Source organism: Mycteria americana, chromosome 4 (genome assembly GCF_035582795.1).
Source record: "Mycteria americana isolate JAX WOST 10 ecotype Jacksonville Zoo and Gardens chromosome 4, USCA_MyAme_1.0, whole genome shotgun sequence".
Lineage (NCBI taxonomy): Eukaryota > Metazoa > Chordata > Aves > Ciconiiformes > Ciconiidae > Mycteria > Mycteria americana.
The window spans coordinates 1,211,894-1,223,457 of NC_134368.1; the positions used below are offsets into that span (position 1 = coordinate 1,211,894).

Consider the following 11,564-nt stretch of genomic DNA (forward strand, 5'->3'; position numbering starts at 1 on the left):
ACCAGCGTGGTCACCAAACCCCCCCCTGCTCCAGTGCTTCCCACCCTGGCCGTTTCCTCCCGGCCCCTGGTCCGTTCCCATCCTCCTGCCCGCACCCTGCGGCGGCAGCGCTCCCTGCCCGGGCTGCCGGGGGCAGGCAGGGCTCCTCGCCTGGCAGGGCGGGGGTGCGGGAAGCTGCCCGAGCTCCGGCCAACACAGCCGGCATCTCCTCAAACCACGGCGTTTGTCAATTTTGAGATGACCTGGGAGGTGTAAAAGCCGTGAAGGGGGGGGGGGGGGGGGGTGTTTGCTGCAGAGCTGCACGGGGAAGGACCCGGTGGAGTTGGCAGCGGAAGGTTTGCAGTTGGGCTCGAAGATCTTAAAGGTCTTTTCCAACCGAAATGATCCCGTGACCTGAGCATCTCCCCGGGTAAAAGCAGCTCGCGGCCAGGGCAGAGGGAGTTTCGGTTCCCAGTGCCTTTTGCACCAGCACTTCTCCCCTGCACAGCCCCTGCTGTGAAAGCCGTCCCGCTCCGCTGGGTCTGGCTTTGCATCCGCACCACGGCTCGGCCAGGTCTGGCTTTGCACCCCCACCACGGCTCGGCCAGGTCTGGCTTTGCACCCCCACCACGGCTCGGCGCGGTCTGGCTTTGCACCCCCACCGAGAGCTCCCTCGCTGCTGCGGATCCCCATCCTGCCCGGGTCGGGGTGCTCAGCCCGCGCTGGAGCCGCTGGCGGCGGTGCAGCCACCGAGCCTGCACCCAGGCCGCGTGGTTTCACTTCCCTGCGGCGGGCGGGGAGGGCGAGGCGAGCGCCGGGGTGGGGGCAGGCACCCTGCCGAGCTCGGGGTGCCGGGTGCCAGCGGCCCCGCCGCCATGGCCTGGGCGGGGGACGGCGCCGAGCAGCTGGCAGGTAAGGTCCCCCGCGCGCGTGCCAGGACGCGGTGGGCTCACGCGTCCCTGCACGCCTCGAGGCAGGGTGGCGGGGGTGTCCCCTGTGACCGTCACCGTGGCCTCTGGGCGGAACGAGATGTTTACAGGGCGTGAAACCAGCCCAGAACCGGGCCTGGAGGGGGATTATTTGTGTCGTGTGTCCCCCCCCGCTCAGCCCTGCGTCGCGGAGGGGCGAGTGGCCGGCGCATTGCATTTAGATGGACTGCCAGCTCCCAGGCATGATGTGCGTCTGCCCGCCTGTCCGTCCGTCCGTCCCTCTGCCGCTGCCCCCAAGCCCCCCACCCCGGAATGACGGGGGGACCCCGGAGCACCCGGGGACAAGGGAGCCTGGGTGCATCCCCCGCCGAGCTCCCCGGTTCCGACCGCCAGCCCCCGCCGGTGACCGTCCCCGGGGACACGCTCCCCGGCACGTGCCCGTGCGCGCTCCGTGGGGTCTCGCACGTGGGTCCCCCCACGGGGCTGGCTCGACGGGGGAAAGCTCGGCGGTGCCGGGGAGCGCCCGGCCCCCCCCGTGTCACCCCGGTGTCCCCTCACACCCGCGGCCACCAGCCGAGCCCGGCGAGGGCACAGCTCTGCAGTGGCACCTCTCGGGAGAGCCGTGGGCCAGGGCGTGCCGGGGCGGCGGGGTGCTCCGGGACGGCTTTTCCCTCGCCCGGCATCGCTCGCTGGGATTTTTCCCGGCTGCGCTCCCACCTCCTCCGAGCAGCCCTTGACTCCGACGCCCTCCGCTCCTCTGCTGCCGCTGTTAAAGAGGCGGTCGCTACCGGCTCGGATTTTTGGGGGCTGTTCCTGCCGTACGGACTTTCCCGTTTTCCGTAGGAGGACGCGGCTCCAGCGGCCGCAGAGCCATCGCCAGCCCCCCCCGCCCACGGCGCCGGGGGTGCTCAGCCCCCCCGCTCACGGAGCAGCACGAGACTGAGGAAAGCCAAAAGGGGTTGAAACACGTCCCGGGGTTCCGCCCGCACTGGTGACCCTCTGTCTGTCGTGCTTTTGCTTCCCCCGCAGCCGTCCTGGAGTCAGAAGGCAGCGAGGAGGAGGAGGAAGAGGAGGAGGAGGAGGATGAAGAGGCAGCTATGGCGCAGGTATCGCTCGCCGGCTCATATTCGGTTTTGTTTCTTCCTCCTGCCTGTGTAAATCTGAGGTGATGAAGGGCCGGTCCCCCCCTGCCCTCCCCTCCAGCCGCAGCTGCGTGCCGTGGCACCGGGGTGCTGGTCGCTGGGGTGTCACGGTCACAGCGTCAGTCCCCGTGTGGCTGGCAGCGTCCGGGCGGCTCGGGGCTCACCAACGCCATGCCGTGCCGAGGCAATGCCACGCCAAGGCAATGCCACGCCAAGGCAATGCCGTGCCGACGCAATGCTACGCCAACGCAATGCCACGCCAAGGCAATGCCACGCCAACGCAATGCCACGCCAAGGCAATGCCACGCCAACACAATGCTACGCCAACGCAATGCCACGCCAAGGCAATGCCACGCCAAGGCAATGCCGTGCCAAGGCAATGCTGTGCCAAGGCAATGCCGTGCCGACGCAATGCTACGCCAACGCAATGCCACGCCAAGGCAATGCCACGCCAAGGCAATGCCATGCCAAGGCAATGCCACGCCAACGCAATGCCGTGCCAAGGCAATGCCGTGCCGACGCAATGCTACGCCAACGCAATGCCACGCCAACGCAATGCCACGCCAAGGCAATGCCACACCAAGGCAATGCCATACCAACGCAGTGCCGTGCCAAGGCAATGCCACGCCAAGGCAATGCCGTGCCGACGCAATGCCACGTGCGCGTCTCTTCCCCAGCAGCATCCGACCCTCGGCCAGGAGGCGGACGAAGCGGAGGAGCGGCTGGCCGAGCTGGAGCAAGGTGAGCCCCGGCCCGCCCCGGTGTCACATCCCGGCACGGTCCCGCGTGGGGACTCGGGGGCGGCTTCGACCCCTCACCAGGGTCAGCGGGACGGTCAGGTGGGAAAATCCCTGTCGCGGTGCGGAGCCGAGTGCCGTCCCCGGCGCTGGGTGACCCGGCAGGGCTCTCCCGGCCGCTCGGCAGCGGTGGCTGTGGGCAGGGAGGAGGGCAGGGCACCGGCCGGGACCCCCACCGGGCACCGAGGGCCGGACGGGCGCCTGAATCCGGCCTCCGCCCCTGCCAGCGTCGCAGGCGCTGCTGGCCGAGCTCTCGGCGCTGGAGACGGAGTTTGAGATCGAGAGGACGTGCCGGCAGCGAGCTGAAGCCTACGCGGCCCAGGTAGCCCTTGAAGGGTGCGAGGGTGCCGGCGCATCCCTCCCCGGTGCCCCCGGCGCGGCGACGCGGTAGAAACCCCGGTGTCCGTCCCACCGCAGGTGAAGCAGGAGAACAGGCAACTGAAGCAGCTCAGCCTGGCCCGGCCCGAGAGCGAGCCCCCCGAGGAGGACCCCGACCCTGCCCAGCGCTACGGGCAGCAGCTCGAGGGTGAGCTGGGCTGGGCTGGGGGGTCCCGGCTAAGCCCCAGCCAGAAATGGCGGAGCCAGAGGCAAAGCACCGGCCCCCGTCCCGCTCTCCCCTAAGCCCGGCTCAGCGTGGCCCCGTGGTTTTCGGTCGCGCCTGGGCCTTGTTCCGGGTAAACACCGAGAAAGCGATACTAAAACCAAATGAAGAAAAGGCGAAGTGAAAGCGCTGCTGCCCCTGCTTCCTCCTTTCCCATCCTGTTTTCCCACGTCGGCAATTTCGGCCGCGCTTGCAGCCTGGTGCTCCCTCTGCTTGTCAGTACCGGGGGGTGTCCGGGGGCTGCACCCCTTTGGGGGCTGCACCCCTGGGGAGATGCACCCCTGGGGAGGTGCACCCCTGGGGAGGTGCACCCTTGGGGGACGCCCCACGCCAGCCAAACCCCCCTCGTCCCGGTGACGTTGTGACTTTGCCCATGGGCTGACCCTCGGGGGATGCCCGGGGGCAGCTTTGGGCAGGGCGAAGGGCGCTGAGCGCGGCCCCCGGCGTCCCGCGGGTCGCGAGCCCACCCCGCCGCCGCGCGCCTGTCCCTCTGCGTCACCTCCCGGAACCGGCTTCCAGCAGGGACGCTGGTGACACGGCCAGGCCGGGGGTGAGCTGGGGAGGGGGCTGCTGTAGCACCACCCGCCTGACCTCAGGGACCGGCTCCGGGGGGGCTGCGCTCCCCTTGCCCACCCCTCGCTCCCCCCTTCTCTCCCAGATCTGCAGGAGAAGATCTCCTGGCTGCTGGCGCAGCGGAAGGACCTCACCGTCCAGGTCCAGGAGCTGCAGAGGCAGAACCAGGACCTGCAGGACCAGGTACCTCCTGGGACCCCCCCACCGGGACCCCCCTCCCCTCCCCGAGCAGGGTCTCCCTGCGTCCCCCTCCTTGCTCCGCTCCTTCCCTGGCTCCTGCTCATCCTTGCCGCTCCTTGCGGAGCTCAGGACGGGTTTTTGGGGAGGAAAGACCCCGCTCCGCGGCCCCTCGCCGTCTCCCTGATGTCCTGGGGGGGGTGGGCTGGGCAGGGCGGGACCCCCCGGCCGAGCCCGGGGCTGAGCGGGGGCTCGTCTGCTGCAGCTGGAGATGGGGCAGGGGGAGCGGCAGCGTCTGCGGGCGGCCCTGGGCACCAGCCAGCGGGCACTGAAGTCCTTCAAGAGAGGTGAGCCGGGTGCGGGGTCCCCACGGCCACGTCCCCTGTCCCGCCGGCAGCCCCGGCGAGCCGGCGACGGAGCGGCCGGCAGCTCCCCAGTGCCACCAGTGCCACCCGGTCCGGCGAACCGGCGAAGCCAAAGGCAACGGTGCGGCACTGGGAGCCGCAGCTGGATCGCCCGGGGGTCCCTGTCTGCAAGAGGCGGCTAAGCCCAGACCCCTGGGGTGGCACGCACCCCCCGTAGCGGTGCCGGCCCCCCCCCCGAGCCCCCGCTTTCCCCGGCAGTGTCCCAGATTGTCACCCAGGATTACTGCGAGGCGGTGCAGCGGCTGGAGCTGGAGCAGGACCTGCGCCTGCACGCCGAAGCCTTCGCCCACGAGGTGTGGCCGGGCCCCGGGTGCCGGGGGGGGACGCAGGCACCCACGGGGGGTGGGAGGGCGGAGGGGGGGGCTGTTTGCTCTCAGCGCAAACACCCCGATACTCATCCCGCTGCTGAGATCCCGAGAGGACGAGGATGCTCCCGGGCGCCCGTCACGGTCCCCCGGCACCCCAGGGGTGAGGTCGGATGGGTTTTGCTCCCAGCCTCCCCGGAAAGGGTTTTATTTTTTTATTTTTTTCTCTCGCGGGGGCGAGCCTGGGGCCTCGGTCCCTCCCCGACCCCCGTCCCCGTGGGCAGATGCTGGTGCAGAAGAACGAGGCGAACAGGCAGAGCACGATCCTGCTGCAGGGCGGGGGGCCCAGCGCCCAGCTGCTGGCAGCCCTGCAGGAGGTGGGACGCCTGAGCCGGGCGCTGGAGGAGGCCAGGCGGCAGCAGCAGCAGCGGGTGAGGAGCCGTTGTCCCCGAGGGCGGGTGACGTGGCTGGGGGGCAGCAGGGCTGGGGCACGGCACGGCTCCGGGGCCGGCGTGCGGGAACCCGCTGCGGGCAGGATCAGACCCCTCCCTGCCCGTCCCACGCTGCGTGCCCAGCCTGCAGAGGTTGTTCTTCCGTGGATTTCCACTAGCGCGTTTCGGGTGCCAGGCAGAGGGTCCCACGGCTGGGCTACCCCCCGCACCGGGCTAGCAGCCCTCCAGGCCGCCGTCGCCCAGCCGAGAATTGCCCTAAAATGAGCAAGCGGCCAATTTGTGGGGCTGGGGAGCATCCCCCTCCCTGGCAGGGATGGCACCGGGGGTCCCCGCTCCTGGGCTGCACCCGACTCCCCCGTGTCCCCGCTCCTGCAGGTGAAGGCGCTGGAGGAGCAGCTGGAGCTGGCCCGAGCTGCCCTGGCCGCGGCGGAGGACGAGAAGCTGCAGCTGAAGAAGCGGCTGCAGGAGGCCGAGGGGCGGCTGGCGGGGCTGGAGGAGGAAGGTGGGTGGTTTCACCCCTGCCCGACGCCGGCAGGAGCCCGCAGCCGTGCCGGAGGGACGCCCACGGCCCGGGTGGGCTCAGACGTGGGGGGGGCACCGGCCCCTCACGCAGCCCCCGCCGCACCCCGTTGCAGTGGGGTTGCTGCAGGAGAAGCTGGCCCGGGACCCGCCGCCGCAGAGCCGGACCCCCGAGCCAGCTGCGCCCGAGCCGCCGCCGCCGCCGCCACCGCTGCCACCGCCCGCACCCACTGTCCCCGTGGAGTAAGTGACACTGCCGGGCGTCCCGGTCACCTGCCGAAAGCAGCTCCGGCAGCCCAGGGGCTTCCACAAGCCGGGCTGGGGGCAAACCCTTCTCCCCCCCCCCGCCAATGCCACCACTCTCGCCCGCCGTGCCAGGCTGTCCCCGAGCCGTGCCCGGGCATCGTCCCCGGCAGGAGATGCAGGGTGGGGGGCAGAGCTGGCCGCAGGGGCCAGACCCCAGCACCGGGGAGGGCGAGGTGGGCCTGGAGCCGAGCGGGGGGTGCAGGCAGCTCCTGGCGCGGAGGCGGTGGGCGCGGTGGGCGCGGTGGGCGCGGTGGGCATCGCGCCTGGCTTTTTGCGGGCGAGGGGCGCAGCTCGGCCGGGCTCTCACCTCCCCTCTCCCTTCCAGCCCGCTCTTGGCCATCAGGCAGAGGAAGGGGCTGGCAAACGCCCGGCGCAGTAAGTCCCCCCACGCTGTCCCGCTGCACCCTGGGGGGGGGGCTCCTGGTGCCACGGGGGGGTCCCCTGGGGACGGGAGAGCCCCTAGAGCACAGGGAGGACGGGCTCTCTCCGGGGCGGAGGTTTGCCAACGCCGCACCGCTGCCGGTTCAGGCATCTCCCACCCAGCCGAAAGCGTTTGTCCGAGGTCCCGTTGGGGGGTGACGGGCACCCTGCCACCCCCCCGCTCCCCAAAGGAGGGTGCTCGGGCCCCAGCACCCCTGTGCTGCCCGGCCCGCGTGGCTGTGCCAGCGATGCGCCCCGGCACGGGTGGGAGATGAGCCCCGGCAGGGTCATACCTGGCTCTGGGTGACGGCCGGGCTTGGTCTCACGGGAGGGACCTGGCACGGGGTGGGGGGGGGCTGCAGGGAGGTGGCAGTTCCCCACCCCCCGCCCCAGCGGGGACTGAGCCCTGTCACGAGCGCGTGGGGTCTCAGCGCGGTGCTCCCTGCGCAGCCAAGCCAGACGCTGACGACGCTAAAGCTCGAGCCGTGCAGGAGATGATGGAGCGGATAAAGAACGGGGTGGTCCTGCGGCCGGCGAAGGAGCGGGTGCCCCCGCACCAGGTAGGCAGGGACCCGGGCTCGGCCGCTGCCAGACCCCCCCCGTCCCCTGGGGGAAAGTCCCCGGGGAGCCCTGGGACTGGGGGGGGATTCGGGGAGCGTCGGCAGCCCCCGGGAGCTGCAGGGCCGGCAGGATGCGGCCGCATCTCCTCCCCGCCGATCCCGCAGGGTCCGGACGCGACGGCCGACAAGCGGAGGAGCGCGGTGCTGGAGCTGCAGGGCATCCTGGTGAGCAGCCCCGTCCCCAGTCGGGGGTGACGCCAGGCCATCGTGTGGGGACCCGGGTGCCATCGTCCCCAGCTGCAGCCGTCCCGCGTGGGGCCGCGTCGGGGCCGCCCCGGCTGGCTGGGAGCACGGCCCCGGGGGTCCCGGCGCCTGGATGCGGCCCCTCAGCATCTCGGCCGTGCGCGGTGTTTCCTAGGGTGCCGTGAGGAGGGCGAGCAGGAGGTCCAGGGGTCGGCGAAGCAGCCTGAAGGGCAGGGACGGGCAGCTGGAGTCCATCCTGCAGCGGCGGCGGCGGGCGGTGGATGGGTCCCTGCCCGCCCCCCCCGGCCCCCCGCAGCAGGACCGCGAGGATGCCGGGGCTGCGGGGAGGCCGGATCCCGGTACGGAGCGGGGCTGGGTGGGGCGGGAACGCGGGGGGCTCGCACCCCGCAGCGAGAACGTCCCCAGGGACCGGTGCAGAGGTGACACCCACGCGTGTCCCCTCGCCGCCCCGCTGCGAGCCCGAGTGACGCTCTCTGGTCCCCTCCCATCACCGCTCCCAGGGACACGCTGGCGGGCGATGGCGCGGGTCCCCACGGGCTCTGCTCTTGCTCTCACCCTGCTCCACGTCCCCTCTCCGTCCATCCGTCCGTCTCTCCCCAGGGGACAAGGACGTCGGCACGGCTCCAGCCAGGCGCTCACCGGGGAGCGAGGAGGGGGTCCCGTTCAGACCCCGGGCAGCGGGCGGCCTCCCCAGGACCCGGCCCCTCGCCCGCCTGGCCAGAGGCAGGGGCGAGCCCGGGTAGAGGCAGCTGCCCCCGCGGCAGGGCAAGGAGCGGGCACGGCGGCGGGGACGGCAGCGGCAAGCTCTCACCCTCCTTTTCCAGCAGTTTGCATCCTCTCGCGCTTTAATTAAAGCGAGGCGGCACCGGGTTGACAACCCGCACCCTGCGTCGTCACCGGGGCGGCACGTCTGCCGGGCGAGGGTGGCAGCGGGACGGGGCTGGGGCCGGGGTGGGCGGCAGCGGAGCTGCTGCAAACCGGTCCCGGCAAGAGACCTCGCCGGAGGGGAGCGGGGCACCCACCCTCCTGCCACCCTAGGGTGCCCGGCCGCCGGGCAGGGACACGCGTGACGTGGCCCTTGCCTGCCGCGAGGAGATATTTGCGTCCCCCTTCACCTTTGCAGTCTGAAATCTCCACGTTTAAGCGGGTAAACGGCACCCAGAGCCCTGAACGAGGGGACCTGGACTTGTGCCAGGGCAGAATAAGCTGCCCCCCCCCCCCCCCCCCCGCCCTGGTGCCGGCCCCGCTCTGCCGGAGATGCCCCACCACGGCACAGGTAGCCGCCGCATACCGCCGGTGCCGGCCAGGGGCTGCGAGACCCCTCTTGGTGCCAGCGGAGCCCCCGGGAAAGCTCTGAGCCCCGACTGGCGGCATGGGGGGGCTGGGACCCCCACGGTCACCCCCCTCTGCAGCTTTTGGCTGGGACCCTGGGGAGCGAGACCTAAACCTCTCCTGGTGAAGGAAAAGCCCCAGACCCCTGAAGGTCTCGGGTTTTCCGTGGGAGGCCGGTTGAGCTGCTACAGCCCCCCAGCTCCCCCCCCAGGGATCCCCATCTCCGAGGGATCCCCGAGGGATCTCCCCCCCCCGAGGGATCCCCATCTCCGGCCGAGCGGCCGTGGAGGGGCTGCGGGGCCGTTCCCAGCCCGGGGAAAGGCCTCGGTGTATCTGGGTACTCGGAGGTGAGGAGCACGGCTCTGCTCCGAGGGGTGCCGTGGTCCCAAGGCACCCGCCCTGCCGGGGCACCCTTAGGGGTGGCACCCCCCCCCCCCATCCCCTCTCCCTGCCCCAGGCCGCGGCAGGGGCGTTTGGGGGGCTCCGAGGCAGCCCCTCGCGCGCGGCAGGAAAGCGAGCAGCTTCGTACAGCCGAGCTCCCACCTCGCCCACCGCAACGCCAACAAGAGCGGGACCCCGGCACCGCCGGAATACGCTGGGAGAGGGGGATGCGGGGGTTCAAGGGCTGGTTTCGGTGACAGCGGCTCCCATCCCTCCCTCCGGCCCGAGGAGCTCTCAAGCCACGGCTCTTCCTTTCAAATCTAAAAAAACAACAAAACCTGAATTTAATGGGGGTTTCTCCAGCTCGGCCGCCTTGTTGGGGGCAGGAAACACCGGGCCAGGGGAAAGCAAAGCATCCTCACCCCTGGCACCAGATGCTTAATTAGCCAGGGCCATTCCCTTTCTCCTCTCGGGGCGTCTGCAATTATTGCAATTAATACTGCACAAAATACCTGCAATTATTGCCCCGTTCAGGCCCCGAACTTGGGGCAGGGAGGACGGGCTGGGCCTGGGAGAAAAACCTGGGAGAAAAACCTGGGAGCCCGCGGCAGCGGCTCAGCCATCAGCACCCCCCGGAGCACGGTTTTGGGGGGAAAGCCACGTGCCAGGGCTGGCTGCTGGGTCCCCAACCGTCCCTTCCCCGGGCGGAGGGGCCACCCCTTCCCCGGGACGATGCCGCAGGGATGCGGAGGGCGTCGGGACAGGTTTGCAGGGTGGGGTCAGGCCCCTATAGAAGCGGGCACGTACGTCCGGCATCCCCTATAGAGGGCTAAGCCAGGGCTGCTGAACCCTGGGGAGGGGCAGGATGCGGGCAGGACCCTTCCTTTCTTTTCTAAATAGTTAGGAGCCAGGACCTAACTATTTTTAGCTCTAAAATCGGAGCCAGGACGGCGGCTGCTGCCCAGCGTCCCCCCTTCCGCACCGCCTCGCCTTCCAGGAGTTAATTATTCTCCCCGTTAAAGATGCACGCCTGCCTTGTAGCCTGGCTTTATGTACCGGCCAACGATCTCCTGCTGCCTTTTTGCAATAATTAAAGAGCTGTCTGGGATCAGACTGAACGGCCCAAAGGAGTAAGGACGTGCCAGGAAACCCGCTCCGCTGGCATCGCAGAGGGGACGGGCTGCTTCCCACGCATCCCAGGAGGGGACAGGTCCCTTCCCGGGGGACTGGCGGTGGGGACTTCCGCAGGGACAGCCAGAACACGTCACTGTATTACAGCACTCCGTCCCTTTCTTTTTTTTTTTTTTTAAATACATTTTCTTTTTCCTTCTCAAAGGCGTAGACAACTTGAACTAAAATATTTAAGGCAAGGAGCTTATCTTTCTAATTACCGAGCCTTTCTCGTCCTGGCCTTTCGATTCTCCAGGCACCTGAGGGCTGCCATGTGGAAAGCAGACAAGGAAAGGCTGCTCGCGAGCCGTACGAGCTCACCAGACTGAAGGATGAATGTCAGCTTGGTGAACAGATCCTCTTACTGGAAAAGAAAGCAAGAGCCGCGGGGACCACAGCGCTGGGACCAGCTCAACCGGTTCAGCCCCCCCCCCCCTCCGTTCCTCCTTCCCTGGCCAAAGCGGAATTTCTCCAAATCCAGCTTTTCGGGCGATTCCCAGCGCAAGGGACCCAGCACCACCTGGCTCTTGCGTTTCCATCCCCGCCGAATTCGGCCTCCCCGCGCACCCGCTCGGCGCCGTCGGGGGAAATGCCACGGCCCGAGCGCGGTTACTCATCGGCAGCCTGCCCTTTCCCACCGCCGCGCTGCCTGCGCTCTGCCCGCTCCGTATCGAGTGAATTCCTCTCCCCTGATTACACCCTCCAAACACCCATGAAAATCAATGCCGGCTCCGCTCCCGCGGGACGGGAAAGCCGTGCCACACCGACCGCACCGTCCCCAAGCCGCCGGAGCCACCGCGGCCAGGGGAGAGCTGCCGAGAGCCGCCGAGCAGAGTGGCTTGGGAGGACAGCCGCATATTAATATATATGACTTCTAAATACTTAATCAAAGCAGTAATTCACACTTCTTCTTAAGCCGGAGCTTCTCGCAAACCCTCTGCGGGTGGGACTCCGGAGCATCCTTGCCTCAGCCCTGTGAATAACGAGAGATTTTGTGTCTTATTCATCGGATTTCCCGGGGTTCCCGTGTTTCGGGGCAGGGAACGGGGTGCTTTGACCCAAGCCGGGCTCCTGCGAGAGGGTGCGTTTTCAGGACCGAGCCCCAAACCTCTCTGCCTACAGCAGGAGCCGAGAGCCCAGCCGGGGAGCCGAGCACGGTCCTCGCAGCCGTAGCCTTCGGTGGGGCTTTTTCTGCTGCTCACCTTTTAAATATTTATAGGGTTTCGCTCGCT

General features: G+C 69.3%; 1 protein-coding gene across 1 annotated transcript; it reads left to right on the plus strand.

Annotated features, from left to right (window-relative positions):
- Positions 1-854: 854 nt before the first annotated feature.
- Positions 855-8,192, plus strand: LOC142408737 (shootin-1-like). Its single transcript, XM_075499308.1, has 16 exons — positions 855-891; positions 1,938-2,014; positions 2,728-2,791; positions 3,075-3,169; positions 3,265-3,373; positions 4,107-4,204; positions 4,464-4,523; positions 4,752-5,096; positions 5,213-5,512; positions 5,756-5,882; positions 6,016-6,142; positions 6,531-6,580; positions 7,076-7,185; positions 7,375-7,429; positions 7,604-7,705; positions 8,050-8,192. Exons 1-16 carry the CDS (start codon positions 855-857, stop codon positions 8,190-8,192), a joined length of 1,899 nt encoding a protein of 632 aa, XP_075355423.1.
- The last annotated feature ends 3,372 nt before the right edge of the window (positions 8,193-11,564 follow it).